Source organism: Myotis daubentonii, chromosome 18, assembly GCF_963259705.1.
Source record: "Myotis daubentonii chromosome 18, mMyoDau2.1, whole genome shotgun sequence".
Taxonomy (NCBI): Eukaryota; Metazoa; Chordata; class Mammalia; order Chiroptera; family Vespertilionidae; genus Myotis; species Myotis daubentonii.
Window position 1 is genome coordinate 33902676 of NC_081857.1, and position 18724 is coordinate 33921399.

Sequence of the window (18724 nt, forward strand, 5' to 3'; positions counted from 1 at the left end):
AATATGCAAAGTTTCCCCTTGGGAGTTCGACTGAGAGACCGGGAGTTTGACCGCTCGTTATGATGTGTGCTGACCACCAGAGGGCGGCGTGGAATGAAGGAAAGACCCAGCTGGCAGCTGGCAGCTGGGGAAGGAAGGCCCCGATTGGCCCTGATCGCTGGCCAGGCCTAGGGACCCTACCCATGCACACATTTCGTGCACCAGGCCTCTAGTTTTATATAAAAGAAGACGGATGCTCAGAGAGGTTAAGTGAATTGCCTATTTAAGTGAATTACCTTGTTAAAGCTATGCTTTTTATTGCTTCCACCAACCCTACTAAAAGATTTGGTGGGAGGAAAAGGTGGATCTAGATAGAATGTCTTGGTGAAAATTATTTGTTGAGTCCATTTTATTTCTTCTGCAAATGCGAATGTTTAATGTGGAGGCTCTGGGGGCACGGAGCGAACAGAACAGACATCTGCTCTCATGAAGATGGTCTCCTATCACAGGAGTCATGAAGCAATTAATTCCATAGTGTGTTTGAAGTTCTGATTTGCATTATTTATTTCTGCCATGTTCCTAGGTTCCAATTTCTCATCCAGTAGTTGAAAACTGACTGATGCTAATTAAGAGAACTGTAGAATGCATAATAATAAATGTGTCCCAGGCTAGGTCTTTATGTTTTTTTCTTAATGGTGTATTCCAGGGGCCATTAAAAATTAGAACATGAGGCTGTGTGGCCGGGTAAAGACAACAAAGCCAGGTGCTTAAGTCCAAGATTTTTAATGAGGGTGTGGGCAAGTCTCTGACTCTTCCTGAGCTTGGGTTTTCTTGTCTATAGAATAAGAGTGTTGTCATAGGTCTCCGAGGTTACTTCATGCTCTGGGGTGTCTCTGAGTTTATGATGGACTGAGATGTGGGTAAGGGGGATTTCAGGAACTCGGGCCAAGACCAGACTTGGCCCCTGATGGTGTATGTTCCCTGCAGAAACACCATGCTGAGCCTTTGCCTTGAGAACGCAGAGCTGAAAGAGCAGATGGGAGAAGCAATGTCTGATGGATGGGAGATGGAGGAGGACAAGGAGAAGGGCGAGGCGATGGTGGAGACGGTCGTGGCCAAAGGGGGTCTGAATGAGAAGAGCCTTCAGGCTGAGTTGAGAAAGCTCCAGAGAAAACTGAAGAATGCCCACAACATCATCAACCTCCTCAAGGAACAGCTGGTGCTGAGCAGCAGGGAAGGGAATAGCAAGCTGAGTCCAGAGCTCCTTGTGCACCTGGCCAGGGAGATTGACAGAATGAACACGGAGCCAGTGTGTTCTCCTGGGAAGCACCAAGGCCAAGAAGAGGAGGACGTGACCGGGAGGCCCTGCCCCAGACCCCAGAGCCTTGACCTTGGGGCTGCCCTTGCAGTGGATGCCCACCAAGTAAGTGTGGGATTAGATGGAATGAAAGGCCTTTGGAGGAGGGCTGGAGATGTCAGTTTCTTCCTTAAGCAGCTCTGCCTTGTGGGTCCAGAGGGACTAAGGGAAGGGCACCTTTGCACCACAGGCAGTGGTCATAATATTCCTCACACATCCAGGCTTAGGAAGGCTTTTGCAACATTATGCCATAAATATTTCTCAAGTAATTAATTTCCCAGAAATGTATCTTGAGTGCTTAATTTTCTAGTAACATACTAGGTATTGGCAGCAGGCAACACGACCTGGTCTCTGTGCTCCAGGTACCCAGTATGGAGGGAGAGCTGGACAGAAGCAGCTCAGTGCAATAGGAGGCAGTGTAGGGGTGCACAGGGCTGTAAGGCAGCCCAGACAGGCGGTGTGTAATGACATCTTTTCCTTATCACTGCCATTTCCTCTCTCCCTTATTATTGAATTTATTAGGGTAACGCTGGTTAACAAAGTTATACAGGTTTCAGATGCACAATTCCACAACACATCATCTGTACACTGCATTGTGTGACCACCAGCCCAAGTCAAGTTTCTGTCCATCACCATTTATCCCCCCATCCCCTCCTCCACTTCCCGTCACCGCCCGCCCCTGCCATTTTCATCACAGCTCCTCCCAGGGGTCTCAGAGGGGTTAGCAGGCTCCTTTTAAAGGGGCGGGGCTGTGCTGAGGATGAAGAAAAAATGGAGAACCCTGAGGATTCAGAAAGGACAACCGAGGCAGGAATGCAGGGGCAGATGAGTGGAGGTTTCTGCCCCTTCTCTTTCCAACCGTTGAACAAACATGTACTGAGGGCTCCTCCGAAGACTCGGTTGGCCCCGTGCCGTGTGCTGAGATCCCGAGGTGAATAAAACATTATCCCAGCTCCCCAGGCTCCATCTGGAAAGCAAGTTGCTGCCAAATGGCATGAGCAGGGCTGTGGCAGACACATGAGTAAAGTCCATGGGGCTCAGAGAAGTGGGCCTTGCTGCTGGGACTGACCTCAGGTTGCCCCGATCCCTTCACTGCCCTGTGCTGGCTCCTCTTCACAGCTGGATGACCAGTCCCAAGCCCGTGACCCCGGGCCACCGTCGGAATTGAGCCTTCCAAGACCCACCCAGCACCTGCGCTCCCAGCTGGCGCAGTGCAGGCAGCGCTATCAGGATCTGCAGGAGAAGCTGCTGGTAGCGGAAGCCACTGTGTCAGCCCAGGCCAGTCAGCTGGAGAAGTTCAGGCTCATGCTCAGTAAGTCCTGTGTTCCCGCCACCAAGCGTCTGTCTTCCCCCTGAGAAGCCACATGCCTTGCGGACTTCACGTCTTCCCCAACCTTGAAACAGACTTACCCCTGACCATGGTCCTAGCATCGTGGAGGAGGATATTTAACTTTAATTTGCAGGTGGCAGAGAAGAAGGGATGGATAAAGCAGTTTGCAGTGAGTTAGGGAGGCAGAGGACTAACAGCTGGGTTTGATGACCTCTGATGTGGTCAGCACACGGCCTTACCTCACTCAGCACATACTGATAGTCTCTCTGCTGTTCCTCGGCACCACGTCCGATTCTTCCAAAATATATCATCACTGTTGGTCTAGCTCAGCCGTGGGCAAACTACAGCCCGCGGGCCGGATCCCGCCCGTTTGAAATGAATAAAACTATTGAAAAAGAAGACCGTACCCTTTTATATAATGATGTTTACTTTGAATTTATATTAGTTCACACAAACACTCCATCCATGCTTTTGTTCCGGCCCTCCGGTCCAGTTTAAGAACCATTGTGGCCCTCGAGTCAAAAAGTTTGCCCACCCCTGGTCTAGAATCAGTGCTTTCTGCAGTGACAGAAGTGCTCTCTGTCTGTATCACGTGTGGGTATTGAACACATGAAATGGGGCTAGTTCATCTTGGGAAGTTTACCTTTTATTTAACTTTAATTAATTTAACACCAAATAGTCACATGTGGCTAGTAGCTACCATATTGGACAGTGCAGAGCTAGATGTCTTGGGATTCTAAGTTAGTTCAATGTCATTCAGGTATTTCCTGAGCTTCTGTGGCTAAGGCACTTGCTAGTTTCACTGGGGTTTCTAGAGATGAGAGTGCAATATCTGCCGTCTAACGATGTCTGGTCCCAACTACGTCTGGGTCAACGTAGGTGAGATCATCAGTGGCAAACACTGGCTCACCCTGGTGGAGGGAAGTCGTGCTGCCTGGAGAGGGTGGTCTCTTCCACTCCATGCGTCCAAAGAAGCGTATATCCCACTCTGGATCTGACTTCCCGCCTCCAAGGGCCAGCATGTGTGCCACCGAGTAAGTGAGACACCTTCTGTCTCTCAAACAGGTGAATCCCTGGTGAAGCAGGACAGCAAGCAGGTTCAGGTGGACCTCCAGGACCTGGGCTACGAGACCTGTGGCCGGAGTGAGAATGAGGCTGAGCGGGAGGAGAGCACCAGCCCAGGTAAGGCTCACCTTCCCTCCCCATTCAGCCTTCACATCTGGGTGCTTTTGGCCAGTCCCACACTTGATGAGGAGGAGGGGTGAGGGGTGAGGGGGTGTTGTAAACTGAAGAGGACACAGGACCAGAGAGGGACAGGAAGTTTGGGTGAAAACTCTTACCCCAGATGAAGCCGAGTGTGAGTTTGAATTCCTAGACGTAGTTTCCAGCATACTACTTTAAAGAAAACACTGTTCTAGTCAACTGATTAGTATAGGGAAAAATGCTAAGGCTTACTTAGTAATGAAAAGACCAAATGAGCTTTTGGGAATATGCAAACCATAAGTTAAAAAATTGTATTTCTACTATAAAAGGACTTTGATTGTAGGGATACCCACCAACTTGCAATCTAAAAGAAGAGAAAAAACACTTTGTAAAACAGAGGGAGGCCACACCTGACTTGCAGGGCTGTTGTGAGGATAGTAATACTGTATTTGAATGCTAGTCCCATGCCAGGGCTGAATAAAGAGCTGCTCAGATGTTACGCTCACCATTGTCCTTGTGACCACACTGCCTCCCCTGAAGGGCGAGGCTATGGAGCATGCCCAGCTTTACTCAGGAAGGCGGCTTTGTCTTTTCCCAGAGTGCGAGGAGCAGGACAGCCCCAGGGAAACAGTCCTCATGGAGGGGCTGTGCTCTCAGCAGGAGCGCCTGGGCCCAACCCTGGCCGGCCCCCACAAGAGGAAGCCCTTGGAGAGCCAGCTGGGGAAGCAGGAGGAGTGCCAGGCATATGGAAAGTCCGAAGACATCTCTGTCCTCCGGAAGGACATCAAAGATCTGAAGGCCCAGCTACAGACCGCCAACAAGATCATTCAAAACCTCAAGAGCCGGGTCCGGTCTCTCTCCGTCACCAGCGACTACTCGTCCAGTCTGGAGAGACCCCGCAAGCTAAAGGCCGTTGGCACGCTCGAGGGATCTTCACCTCATAGTGTCACTGACGAGGACGAGGGGTGGCTGTCTGATGGCACTGGGGCTTTCTACCCCCCAGGCCTTCAGGCCAAGAAGGACCTGGAGAGTCTGATTCAGAGGGTGTCCCAGCTGGAGGCCCAGCTCCCGAAGTCCGGGCTGGAAGGGAAGCTGGCCGAGGAGCTGAGATCAGCCTCATGGCCTGGGTAAGGAGGGCGTTCCTCGGACCCTTACCAGATGGAGGATGGCGGAGTTTGTGCTTGCTGTAGGGTAGCCAGGCCGGTGGAAGGGAAAACCTAGAAGGGCACTTATTTCAGTGGTTGACCAAGTCTGAAGAAAGGATTGGGAGGCATCCAGGGCATTGGGTGGCAGCCCCGAATGGGCAATACCAGGTCTCTGGGATTTCCTCCTGGGAATGTATTAGGAAAGTGACAGTGGGCACAGTGTAATAGTAAGACTGAAGGTAGGCTGCCTGGGTTTGAATCCTGGCTCTGGTACTTGCTAGCTGTGTAACCTATCTAGTCTTTCTGAGTCTGTTTTCTTACTTAAAAAAAAAAAAAAATATATATATATGTATGTATGTATATATATATATATTATATATATATATATATATATATATATATATATATATATATATATATATATATATATATATATTGATTTCAGAGAGGAAGGGAGAGGGAGAGATAGAAACATCAATGATAAGAGAGAATCATCAATTGGCTGCTTTCTGCACGCCCCCAACTGGGGATCAAGCTCGCAACCCAGCATGTGTGCCCTTGACGGGAATCAAACCCAGACCCTTCAGTCCACAGGCCAACGCTCTATCCACTGAGCCAAACCGGCTAGAGCCTTATGATTCATTTTTGGGCCATATGACTAACATATATAAAACAGTGGAAGAAAGTGGCATAAATTGTTTGATGCAATAGTCTCTCAGAGCAGAATTTACTCTTAAATATGTCCTTTGGTTTATGGTCCAGAATTCCACTTGGTGGGGAGATCCTTAGAGAAGTGCTCACAGAAATCTCCATGGAAGCCCCCATAACTTATCATTCCCTCTTCTTCATGCTTACTCTTTCCTTCTCTTCCCTGCATTAGGAAATATGATTCCCTGATTCAGGATCAGGCTCGAGAACTATCCTACCTACGCCAGAAAATACGAGAAGGGAGAGGTATCTGCTATCTCCTCACCCAGCATGCAAAAGATACAGTCAAGTCTTTTGAGGACCTCCTCAGGAGCAATGACATTGACTACTACCTGGGGCAGAGCTTCCGGGAGCAACTTGCCCAGGGAAGCCAGCTGACAGAGCGGCTCACCAGCAAACTCAGCACCAGTACGTTAGCCACAGGGCTGTGGGACACGCTTAGCACTCTCAGCCTCCACTTCATTCCCTGGGGGCCGTTACAAGATCAGGCCTCTTAGAGTAAGAAAGGTGGGAGGCACCGCAGAGGCACACACAGGGTTGGAGAGGCCACAGTTACCACTGTAGAAAGGTCATCCTTCATGGAATGTGACCTTTGGGAAGGAGGCTACATCCATACAGTGCTGAGGGGAAGAAAGAGAGGTGCTCAGAGGACCTTATGACAGTGGAAAGAGCCTGGAACTTAGAATTCAAGACCCAAGCTCTGGCCTAGATGCTGCCATCAACTTGCTTTGGGCAAATGACTTATCTCTTTGGTGTCTGTGTCTCTTCATGTATTGCACGGTATTGCACACAAAACTCATTCAAAGATAGCTAAAGCACCATGCCCTTTTGGACATGGTGTAGGCACTGATGGCCAGAGTGCAAGGGCTAGGAAAGTTGGTTATTAATGAAGCTCTTTGCTTAGAGAGAATGTCCTGGGTACAGCAGAATCAGTCTTTGGGGCCAAACACCCCACGTCCGATAGCAGGTGCTGAAGTGGGACAGGGCTGTTCGTCATCTCAGAGCAAGAGTAGGTTCTACATGAAAGCCGTACAACGGGGAGTCAGTGTGTGGCAGGCGTGGAGGCTGGATTGTCCCAGAGGGAAGCTGGGCACATGCCTTTTACACTTGTTTGCGTAGATTTAGGGCAGAGGAAGTCATGGTGGGGATTGCCAGACCAGGGAAGGTCTGCGGTGAGCTCAGGAAAGCCTGGCGGGTCCCTTCCCTAAAGACGGAATCTGAGGCCTCCCAGAATGATGCTCCCACACACCCTGGACACACACAAAGTAATCGTTCTGTACACAAGTAGGCCCCTGTGTTTGTAATGTGTGAAGTGGAACCTATTTGTTTTACCGTTTCTTTTCTGAATTTGGTTTGCAGAGGATCATAAAAGTGAGAAAGATCGAGCTGGACTTGAGCCGCTGGCCCTCAGGTAATTCCACGTGGGCTCTGGTAAAGGGACCAGGAATGAGGCCTGAGGGATGGCTCACAAATTGGGGAGGGGCAGCGGGGGTAGAGCAGGGAATGTTGATTGTAATTAATTCATTTATTCATGGAACACTTTACTGTTGTCTTTAACCTAATTCTTTACTCTCTTTTGATATGATTCTGTTGGTTTCTATTTGCATATTTGTTCTCCAGGCTTTGTAACCTAGAGCCAGTCTGATTAAAAGTATACTAACCATGTTTTAGGGGTTTTGCACCCCCAGGGTCTTCTCTGCTTCCCGCTGTGTGTTTAAAGACCAGGGTGTACTTTTTGCCCAGTTGGCTTACTCTCCCCCTCCTCCCCCAGTTGAGTTGGCAGCTAGTTCCTGGCCACCCAATTTCCTTAGGAAAAAAGAATTATATTACAGTTCTTAGTGAAAAGGGCCTAGACATTGCGGGTCCCTGGGAAGCTCGGTGCCTCGGACACCAGCTTTCTGTGAGTCGCTGCATATAGCCTTATCATGCACAATGACACCGGGGCTCAGAGTTTGTTGTAGCTGCTAGTTGGAGCCATGAGTGTGCTTTAGACCGCACGGTGCTTCTCCAAATGTCCCCGGTGAAGGACAGGGTGCTTTTGTTTTTGCCTTTATTTTCATTTCTAATCCCAGACACACAGGTGGTCTGTACCTCAGTCAGGCAGATGGTTTCATCTATATTGCTCCTGGATGTTAAGACGAGGTCAAGCTGCCATATTGTTCTCAGTGCTTTCCTTCCATTCTGTGCTGTCTAGTTGGAGACAAGTAGCCAACAGTTCTCAGGCTGCAGCCATAGTGGGGACCATACTCTAGGCAGTAGTGCCTTAGAGGGCTGGCCCAGTTCCCGCTAGTCCTCAGCGTATGGTGTGGCCAGTGCCCTGGGTAGCGATTGCTTCCCCTCCCTCTGTGCTCCACCTGCTCCCCACCCCTAATCAGAGATGGGTCACTTCCATTATTCTCTGCAGGAATGTTCCCTTGACTTCTGTGGCTTTTCCCATGTGGTCCAGTCAGGACCTGCTGGTCTGGGGACCTCAATTTCACCTGCTGTCCTCCCTCCCCCACCAGGCTCCGCAGGGAGCTGCAGGAGAAGGAGAAAGTGATTGAAGTCCTGCAGGCCAAGCTGGACGCCCGGTCCCTCTCACCCTCCAGCAGCCGCGCCCTGTCCGACTCTCCCCGCTCGCCCAGCAGCTCCTCCTTCCTGTCCGAGGAGCTGGAAGCCTGCTCCGACATGGACGTAGCCAGCGAGGACACACACTATGAAGAGAAGAAAACTTCGCCAGGCCACCCAGGTAGCCACCGCTTTCTGAGTGGTTCCAGCTTTATGTAGGCCAAGAGGAGCCCTCCATAACCCAGCCTCATAGATCCACCTGGTGTGGATCAGGCTAAACACGGCTCTAGGACCAAGTGCCCAGTGAGTTAGGATCCTTGCTCTGCTCCTGACTCTACTAGTCACAGTGGCACCAGGTCTCTGGCAGCATGTGCATGAGGTTAGGCCCCAGGCGAGCCACAGGGGAGAATGAGGCCATGCCGGCGTTTCTGTCCCACTGCCTCTGAGCACAGACTCTGACCTCCTTCAAGGTGGGGCTGCTGGTCCTTCCTGCAGCAATCGCATCAGTGGCAGCTCCCGAACAGCGTCCCACAGGTGCTGCCTGTCCGGTCTGGTGTCATTGGAGATGCCATTTTCATGGTTTCAGGGCTCTGGGCCCTGGTATCACCTCTGTGCTGGCTTGCCTCCCCAAGGAGCTCTCTGTACTGAGGAAATGACCCCTGCTCGCAGTGCCTGTGCTTGGAGCTGCCCTGGTACCCGGTTAAATGTAAGGCCAGGCTCCAGTTCTCTGTAGATCATCAAACATTTTCTTTCATTCGTGGGTTTTGTAGATTCCATCCATCACTCAAGTCATTCTGCTGTTCTGTCTTCTACACCATCATCAACCACTGCGCCTCAGGGGGTTAAGGCCGAGCCCAGCAGCAACCCCAGCAGCCTGCCTGCTCCCCAGAACCCCCCGCAGGAGGCCACCCAGGCCCGTCCAGGTATGCAGCGGTCAGCGGGCAGGGCTTCGTCTCCTCTCCCCCAGCTGCCTGTTTGGCTTTTCTTCAGAGAAAGATGTTTCCATTGTTAGGGGCTTATTTGCATCAAATCCTGGAAAAAATCAAGAGACCATCCTAATTCGCTAATTGTGCCTGACTTTTCTTTGTTTGAAATATTTTAGAAAAAAAAGTCATTCACAACAGACTTTGGGCTGCATACCAAAAGACTCTGACCAATAGTTGCCTAATCACTTATTTTATTTATTTTTCATGAATCTTCACATGAGGATATTTTTTCCATCAATTTTTAGAGAGAGTGGAAGGCAGGGAGGATGGGGGGGTGGAGAGAGAGAGAGAGAGAGGAGAGAGAGAGAAAAATCAATGTGAGAGATGCATACCGATTGGTTGCCTCCCACACATGCCCCCCCACCTGGGCCAGGGGATTGAACCTGCAACCCAGTATGTGCCCTTGACTGGAAATCGAACCTGCTGCCCTTTGATGTGCAGGCCGACAACTAACCACTGAGCACACTGCCCAGGACTGGGTAATCAGTTTTGAATAAAGATATCATTTCTTTCTCTCATTTCACCCTGGGGAGCAAAGAGGCGCAATGTTTCTTGCAGGATTATAGTAGTCAAAGCACAAGAGGAAAGTCACATCTGCCCCTGCACACACTACTGTTTTACCTGTGCCGCAGCCTCTGCTGCACGTGGGCTGCTCACTTCCCAGCTGGGGAGGCCTCAGAATCCTCAGACAAGATCCTGCTATATTAAATCATCAGGATTATGAGTGGGTCGGCAGTCCTGGAGATGTACGTGGTGTGTATCCTGAGGCCAATCGGAGGGTTACGTTTCGTTTACCTGCCTCAGCGCAGTGGCCCGGGGTGCACTGGTTAATCTCAGGTCTGCACCAGCCCTGCAGGGAAAGGCAAACCTAGTCTTCGCCTCTGACACTCCTCCCCTCCCGCTGCTGTCTTCAGTGTGGTTTGTGGTGGGGTTGGGTTTGTGTAGAGGTGCCCCCCAGAAAGCACAGTGCTTCCTTCTGTTGCCCCCATCTCTCCTGAGGACAAGTCAGCCAAAATCTTGAGGAAGAGGGTGTGGCCGAGTCTTCCTGAGCTGGGCTCAGGTTTCTCAGTCAGCAGCAGCCGGACCAGGGACTCATGGGAAATCTGCTCTCCTAGCCTGTAGACATCTGCGGAAAGGCTTTGGGGTCAAACAGCCGAAGGCCAGGGCTTTAGGTCAGAAGCTTCCCAAAGGAGCCGGGGCGGTGTCGCTGGCAGCCCGGTGTCCTTGCAGGACTGCTCTGGTCCCGGTCAGCGTCGGGCAGTGGTGTGATGTAGAAGGTAGACATTCTCTCCCACGTGAGACCTTCTCCACCATCAGCCTCGGGTTCTGCTCCCTCTGTGGGCTACCTGCCCTATACCTGGTTTTGTTTTTCAGTCCTCACCTGAGGATATGCTTATTGTTTTTAGAGGGGGTGGGGGAGGGAGAGAAACATCCATGTGAGAGAGAATATTGACTGGTTGCCTTCCGTACTGCAGCCTAGGTATGTGCCCTGACCAGGGACGGAACCCGCACCTTTTGGTGTAAGGGACAACACTCTAATTGAGCCACCTGGCCAGGGCCCTCTGACTGTTTTTATGAAAGAGGAGACAGATTCAAACATCAGAACCTCCCAGGGCTCCTCATGACCTGTCTGTAGATGAGCTGCATAATGACCACTATGAAGATCTGTTTAAAAGTAAACGTCCAAGCTCTATTCTCAGAGTTTCAGTGGGTCTGCAGTGGGGCCCCAAGAGTCTGTGTGTCTTAAGAATTTTTCCCAAGTGATGCAAATGCCCAGACAGGTGTGTGAGCCACTGTGTCTGTGTCACTTCACGGAGGCCTGTTTTTCACTCGGTGAAGGAACGTGTTGATGTAGGATTCTGAAATGTTTCCATTAGTCTTGAATTGTATGCATTCATAATGCAAATTTCCCCACAGTTCTAGTCCGGCCTGAACCACCCCAGGGTGAGCCCTAATGCTTTCAGAAAAAGGAGTTCGGGGTGTGGGGAGAGTCTTGTCACAGGGTAAGGACTGGCGCCGGCTGTGACAGTGCCCAGGATGCTGGGGTGGGGCTACGGCCACCTGGCTTACGGTAATACCGTTGCCTTGTGTAGCCAATTGTTTTCAAGATGAACATAGACCATGTCTGCAGGATGGCCCTGGCAGGGTGGCGGGGGTGTCAGCCAGACCAGCCTTGGGAAGCAGTGCTCACCCTTGGCCGTGGCCGTGGTCACTCTTAGCCATCCCAGGCAGCACCACCGTGAATGAGAGTCACTCCTCAAGGAGACATCTGCTCAGGGGACAGTTTCATCTTCTCAATCTTTTACTCATTCCTTTCTCTCTAATGATGTCTCTGCTTTCTCCCTGACCTTCTGTTTCTAGGCCTTCATTTTTCCTCCATACCCACGCGGGTTAGCCTCCCGCAGGCACCATTGCCCTCAGCTCCACCCAACTTCCTGCCTTTCCGCCCCACTGGCCCTCCCCTCCTCGGCTGCTGTGAGAGGCCCGCGGTCTCCTTGGCCGAGGCTCAGCAGGAGCTGCAGATGCTGCAGAGGCAGCTGGGAGAAAGTGAGCACTTCCTGCATGCGAGCCTGCGGATGGCGGCCCCACCCGTGTCGCTCTGCATGGCTTTGGTTTGATGGCAGTTTTCTAAACGCCGAGGGGCGCCCATGGCCAGGGGACAATGGTGGGATGACGCTGCTTGCTTTTTAAACAATTTTTGGAAATGTATTTTCTGTTATCTTTCTGGTGTGTGTGTCCCATCAGTTAACAGGCGTCTAGCTCACCAGGCCCTAGTCCTGGTGCCCTCCCATTGCTGCCAGTGGGGAATCCCACCAAGTGTGCCGAAGCCTGACACGCTGCTGACACACTTGCCTGTGCAGGGTGAAGTGGCCGTGACAAAGATGGCCACGTTCCGTGGGCTCCTTTCCGTGGCCACACACCCTCCTGCTGTGAGATGCCTTTAGTCAAGTTCAGATCCTTCACCCTCAGGTGGGGGCTACAAGGTGGAGGTAGAGGATTAGAAGGGGGTGACAGCCCCTCTCCCTGCTGCACAAGGTTCATTTCTGCCCCTGGACAGGGGACGCATGGGCAGTGAGACCCAGAACCATAGGGATGTCTGCTATGAACTCAGTCCTCTAACTCACAGAACTCATCGACTGTGTATTACCTTTTAGAAAAGTGTTTGCTGTATATATGGGCTAGATGCCCCATCATAAAAATTTTGTGTGTGTGTGATCACTTACAGCTTAGGGAAAATAAGAAAAGGACCTCACATGATGGATTTGCTCTCTAATAGTGCTTAAAAAACAACTAGAAAGCCCCTTGAAACTAGTGGAAAGTGCTGGTGTGTCTGACCTAGAACTTACTGCTGTAGCAGTTCTGGAACCAACAATTGATGGATAACAAATCTGTCCCGTGCCCCAATGACAAGAGTGTTCCCAAGCTTACTTTTCCCCCTTTCCCTTTCCATAGTTGCCGACTCGCCTTCATCCAAGGGGAAACATAGAAGGAGAGCACTGCCTGAAAAGGGGCCAGTGCTGTGGGCTGAAGCCCTATCTAGTCTGGGGCACTGACCAGAGCTGGGTGGTCCCCGAGTTGGTGAGGAAGATTGTAGCCCTTTCTTTGCCCTCCTGAGGTGCGGTCCTCTTTGAGGGACCATCGCTTGCCCATGCTCCTTGCTTGCTTTGACCCAAGCTTCCGTGTGGCCAGTAGTGCATGGCGGCTTCTCAGGTCACTGTGGGGCTAAAATCTTATCTGTTGTCTTTGCATGATTTAGGGCATGTGCTCTGCGTTGTGTGGCCAGGGAGACTGGAGAATGAGAGTATTGCTCACTGGTGCTGATAGTCTTGGGAGCGCCTATGACCTTGGGTAGAAAGTATACGTACTGACTGTCAACAACGCTTTGCCTTGGGTTGGGGTGAGCTGAAGGGTGTAGGAAAGCACATCTTTATTGACTCCCAGGTAACATTCAGAGATTTACCCTTCATCCTGTTCTCTAACTCCTGGTGATCCTTATGGATATCTGTATTTTCCAAATTTGGGGAAGGAGAGACCCATGACTGTATTTCTCACATGTTGCTGTCTATTAGAATCACGTGGGATGATTTAAAAACACCCAGTGCCCAAGCTGTACTCCATACCAACTAAGGCAACATCTCAGGGCCCAGGCATCCGTATATACTTTTCCTACATTGTCTCAAGTATTTCCACTATTTAGATAAGTTTGAGAACCAGTTACAGATGGAGATAAAAATTAGCCATTAACTACTCAGAGGAGTCTGGCTTGGCAGGAGGAAATGTGCCCTCACTTCTGTTTGCTTAGATAGAGCTACCTGTGCACCTTGCCACCCATGTATGTGATCCCTGAAAGACAGCGGTCATATGAATATGAATGTCCCAGAATACAGCACTGCCCTCCTCTCTCCATCGCTCCCCAAGCTGGCCTTCGTTTTATACAGAAGCAGAGATGATGGTGCTCAAGAGAGGGCCCATGATTTCTTAAGATCTGTGAAAGCATCAGCCTGTGAAATGAAAGGTTCTCTCCCCTCCCTGCCTGCCTCCCTCCCTGCAAGTCTTCAGTGATTCTTCAGGCAGGAGTGAGGAATCGTGTTGGGTGAGGTCCAGTCCCCCCTTGCCTGCTGTAGAGCCTCCTGCAGCCTCAGCAGAGCTCTCTGGCCTGGAGGAGTTGGGGAGACCATGTCTACTGCATTTCATGTCCCCTTTCTCCTCCGTCAGCCCCAAAGGAGAAAGGGGGAGACTGACTGCTTAGTTCCTGGGGAAGGCAAGTTCCCACAGGCCAACAAAGAGTCCTGTTCACAGGTGTGCTCAATGCTGGATGCCATCACCCACGTGACCCCTGACTTTGGGAGTGAGTTCTACTCCTGGAACCTCCCTAGACTCTGGCATAGGAGCTGTGATAGGAGCCAGGGTCCACTGGATTTCTTTGGCTCACACTGGTGACTTTCAGATAGTTGACTGTCTCCTACCTCTTGGTGTCTCCTGATGGCAAATACTAACTAGTACATGGCCTCTAGGTTATGGGTCTTCATCTACTGGGTTCGCTGCCATGGGCTGGGACCTCTGACAGCCACAGGCACCCGTCGGGGGCTGTTCTCAGTAAACACACTTCCTCGCTGACCCTTCCCCTCTGAGGCTGTTTCTCACGTGGGTTTCTTTCTGCCCAGGTGTCAGCACTGTCCATCCCGCCTCCCCGGCTACATTGCTGAGCAGCCACTCAGACGCCAGCTCTTCCCACTTCCTCCATCCTGCCCAGCCCCACTCTCCTCAGAGGGGTGCCCTAGAACTGGGTGGAATCCTGGAGCCCAGGTATCTGGGCAGCAGCGGCCAGTGGGATATGATGAGGCCTCAGAAAGGGAGCGTATCTGGGGACCTATCCTTGGGCTCCTCCCTGTGCCAGCTGAACTCCAAACCCACAGGTAAGTGAAATTCCCTGGGGATAAAATGAAAGGGCCATAGCGTGCTTTGTGCATCCTTCATCCTCCCTGCCCAGGGCCCGGGTGCTGTGCGGGGCGTGGGAAAGCTAGGGACCCCGCTGCTCTCACATTTGCCTGCATCCTGAGCCCCTGACAGCACACTCTGGGCCCTTCCGGAATTCCGGGCACCAGCACTCACAGGACATGCGTCCATCAGTCAGGAATTGCTGCAGAGAGGGCGGCCCATCCCATAAATATATCCTGTGCTCAAAACCAGGTCCGACTTTCCTCTATCCTAGCTTTCCTGGTCAGGGTCGAGGCAGTGCACCAGGTGGACCTGTTAGATACAGGTGGATGCTGGGATGCGGCCCAGTGCCAACAGTGAGACGACTGTCATTTAAAAAAAAGAAAAAGGCTGAGCCCGAAGCAAAGTGGTGCAGCTGGTGCAGCCTGTCAACAGCACCCCTCCCACCTCTGTTCCTGCACCTGTCATCCTTTCCTGGGGCACTTCCTCCTCTCACCAGCCCTCGGATATGTGCAGGCTCTCCCCCCTCCTTCCCTCCCTCCCTCCCTCCCTCCCTCCCTCCCTCCCTGGTAAAGGGGATGTGAGGGCAGCATTCAGGACCATTAACCAGCAGGATGAGTCCATGTCCATGAAACTGACCCGCCGTGTCTTGGGGGCAGAGGAAGAGCTGTGTGTGGATGTTTAATCCAGCATCAGTAAGAGGAGAGGGTTAGGGTAGCGTGAGGCCTTCCCTGTCACACCCACAGTCACACTCAGGAGTGGCCACACCTTTCCAGGTGCCAGCAGGCCTGTCCCAGCCTCAGTTTTTTATTTATTTTTTTGCACGCATGAACAGGTTTTTAATAACATCCCCCCTGAATCAAACCGAACTGAAATAAAAGGGGCAGCTTAATTCCCAGAACTCAAAAGACTGAAGACTAAAATAAAGTCAGGCAGAAATATTGAGAAATTCTAGCGAACTCTGTGAATGAATCATCCTAGGAGTTTCAGCACGTAGGTTGGTTCCGATCCAGGCGATGACTTGAATTCAGGGGTCACCAGATCATGGAGAAGGAACCTTCCCACAGCTCCACACACTGGGCGAGACCCACGTTCAGGAAACCACACGAGAACTCAAGCCAGTGAGATCTCAAGCTGACGAGCTCTCCCAGTTACTTTTCTAAACCAGGCGGAACCCCCTCACCCTCACTAGTTAAACTGGTCACTGCACACTTGCACTTAGCCCTGCGTGGGGCTTGCTTGGCCCCGGGCTGCCCTGTGTTGGAAAGCCCCCTGTTGCCTGGGTGCCCATGTGAGAGGGTGCAGTTGGCAGAAGGAGGGTAACGTTTAGGGATCTTGCTGAGAAGCCAATGGCTGAGCCCTGTGCCCACGTGGGCCCTGCCTGTGACCAGGATTCTCCCACCTCTCTCCTGCCCTGGTGGCGGCTGCAGGGGCTGACCTGCTAGAGGAGCACCTTGGTGAGATCAGGAACCTGCGCCAGCGCCTGGAGGAGTCCATCTGCATTAACGACCGCCTGCGGGAGCAGCTGGAACACCGGCTCAGCTCCACTGCCCGCGGGAGCGGTAGGACAGCCAGGCTTCCTGTTTCTGGTCCTAACTGGGAGCTTCTGGAGGGAGGGCCCTTGGGCAGAGCTTCTCAGCATTCAGAGCACAGTGGTCGGCTTACACAGGTGCTGCCTGCAAACAGCCAGGCAGGGGTCTGGGCAAGTACCACTGTCCTTACTGTGCAGGTAGATGGAGGGAGCTCAGAGAGTGACCTTCTCACAGCAGAACCAACCAGGTCTGTCCCAGAGCCCCGGACTTGCCATCCTCCTAATGTGCTCTCGCACTGCCTGCTGAGTCCTCTGCGCCCTGTCCTGTGGTTGGCAGGTGGTGGGGCCAGGTCTCCGGGCCCTCGCCCAGCCACTTCCCCGGGTGGCCTTTCCCCACACTCGCCCCCTGGCTGCCATCCCTGGGAGGCCGGCCCTCCCACACGCCTTGTCCTGCCCACAGCGCAGCTATGTAGGGAAACGAGCTGCCCTGGCGATGGCAGCCAGGGCAGGTGACAGTGCAGCCGAGAACCCCGAGAGGAGGACAGGAAACCAGGCCTAGGCCCCCAGGCCTGAGTCCTCAGCGTTTTCTGCTGGGTGGGACAGTGTCTTTGGAGATACAGAAGGGGCAGCTTTGAAAGCAGTTGCCACCCACATGCGTAACTTGTCTGCTTTCTCTTCCGGGGCAGGATCCACGTCTAACGGCTACAGTCAGGGTCTGGAGCCCACGGCTCAGCTGCACAGCGAGAACAGGGCCCTTCGGGAGGAGAACCGCAGCCTCCAGGCTCAGCTGAGTCACCTGTCGCGAGGTGGGTGTCAGAGCCACAAACTGGTCACCTCGGGTACCTGTCTTCCCTGGCCACACCCGTCGCCAACCAGAGAAGCAGAGAGAGGAGGTGGAAATAACAGCTACCCAGGTTCCCATCGCCATTCTCAGGCTGGAAAGGGCTGCTCCTGAGAGCTGCCACCTATGGGCCCTCAGCCTCGGGGCCGAAGGGACACATAGCCCTAGGGAACCAGCCTGCCGTGCAAACCCCCCTGCTGATACCCAGTCCCTGGCTATCAAAGTGGATACCACTTAGGTACCTGTCCCACCTCCCCAATGCACAGCTGGTTTCGAACCAGAAAAGGAAGGAACCTAAGAGCCTATAAACAATCTCATGTTTCTCCTGACTTCACTGCAGCTCTGTGTGTCCCTCCCAGTACTGGGCTGCCGTCCCCATCCCCTCACCACATCCCCTCACTCCTCAATCAGGCTCCTTTCTGGTCAGGAGTCCTCATGACTGTGTCTGGAGGTGCCTGTAAAATGTTTCCAGAGCTTTCCCAATCTACATAGGGGGCATCCATAGGTGGCATCCACAGATGGACATCATTTCTGATGTGGCCTGAGGTGCAGCTGGCCTTAGTGTTAATTGACTTGCTCAGATCACTAAAATTGTCAATAACAAATTATTTTTATTTACTAATATTTATTAAATTGTCATAGAAGACTAAGAATAGTGTCCAAAAGGATTAATAAGCTCAGAATGAATGAATGCTTATGGAAAAGGAAAAAGATATCAACAGATTTTTCCAAGTTAGCCACCGCAGAGCAAGGAGATAGGAGAGGAAAGGTCAGTGCTTGGGGAAGATAAAGGATAACACATAAGAGAGAAGGCACAGTTACTAAAGCACCATTGGGTGCCTGGAAAGACTACAACAGACCTCTCGGGGGAGTACATAGAAGAGTTAAATGAGCACAGTTTGCCAGGCCCAGGTGAATTCTACCTGGAGGACTGACGGCACCTGCAGTCTTATTCTCAGAGTCCTTGTCCAGGATCTTTAAGAAATGAATCAGAGAGATGCCACAAGCCCAGAGCAGATGTCCCTGTTTTCAAAATGATGACAGTAATCTGTACTAAAAACTGTAGACAGGAAATCTTGTTGATCTCTGGCAAAATTCAAGAATGGACTATTGTGCAGAAGGTTGTGAGCGCTTAGAAAATAGTGAGCGTTAGAGACCAGAGTGTTTTCTCTAACAGCAACTAGGCCTTATTCAAGCAGAGGACTAAGGGCATTGCAAGGACGAGGCCCCATTGTCCGTCCACCCCGCCCCCCGTGCCCGTCCCCCCCCCCCCGCACCCCCCCCTCCCCGCCCCGGGCCAGCTGCAGCATGTGCTGGCCTTCCTTTTGCCTTAGCTCTGTCTGCCAGATGATGTGCTTGGGCTCACCTTCCTGCTGACCTCTGCCCCCAGTCTAAATGCTCCTGTGTTCTGCTCACCAGAACACTCCCAGGAGGCAGAGTGCCTGAGGGAGGCGCTGCTGGCCTCGCGGTCCCGGCTGCAAGAGCTGGAAGTGGAGCTGGAGCACCAGAAGGTGGACCGGCAGCAGCTTCTGGAAGACTTGAAGGAGAAGCAGCAGGAGATCTTGCATTTCCAGGAGGAGCGACTCTCCCTCCAGGAGAAGGACTCCAGGTCAGGGGGAGCCCCCTGCTAAGGAAGGAGGCCCCAATTTCAGGTGTAG

General features: G+C 52.1%; 1 protein-coding gene across 29 annotated transcripts in view; it reads left to right on the forward strand.

Moving 5' to 3' along the window:
• The window catches only part of LOC132220444 (myomegalin-like), a 154572-nt gene that overhangs the window by 124467 nt on the left and 11381 nt on the right, over positions 1 to 18724 (forward strand). For 22 of the 29 annotated variants that reach the window (XR_009449785.1, XR_009449786.1, XR_009449784.1 and 19 more), the window contains 13 exons: positions 967 to 1402; positions 2456 to 2648; positions 3732 to 3848; positions 4468 to 4996; positions 5895 to 6130; positions 7082 to 7133; positions 8227 to 8450; positions 9040 to 9192; positions 11617 to 11802; positions 14421 to 14672; positions 16125 to 16256; positions 16912 to 17031; positions 18486 to 18675. Coding sequence is in view for 26 of the 29 variants with exons in the window: in XM_059673531.1 (XP_059529514.1) it covers positions 967 to 1402; positions 2456 to 2648; positions 3732 to 3848; positions 4468 to 4996; positions 5895 to 6130; positions 7082 to 7133; positions 8227 to 8450; positions 9040 to 9192; positions 11617 to 11802; positions 14421 to 14672; positions 16125 to 16256; positions 16912 to 17031; positions 18486 to 18675 (2820 nt within the window). In the remaining 3 variants the exon portion in view is untranslated. The remainder of the gene's footprint in view (positions 1 to 966; positions 1403 to 2455; positions 2649 to 3731; positions 3849 to 4467; positions 4997 to 5894; positions 6131 to 7081; positions 7134 to 8226; positions 8451 to 9039; positions 9193 to 11616; positions 11803 to 14420; positions 14673 to 16124; positions 16257 to 16911; positions 17032 to 18485; positions 18676 to 18724) is intronic. The other 7 variants (XM_059673532.1, XM_059673548.1, XM_059673549.1 and 4 more) reach the window with 1 other exon arrangement.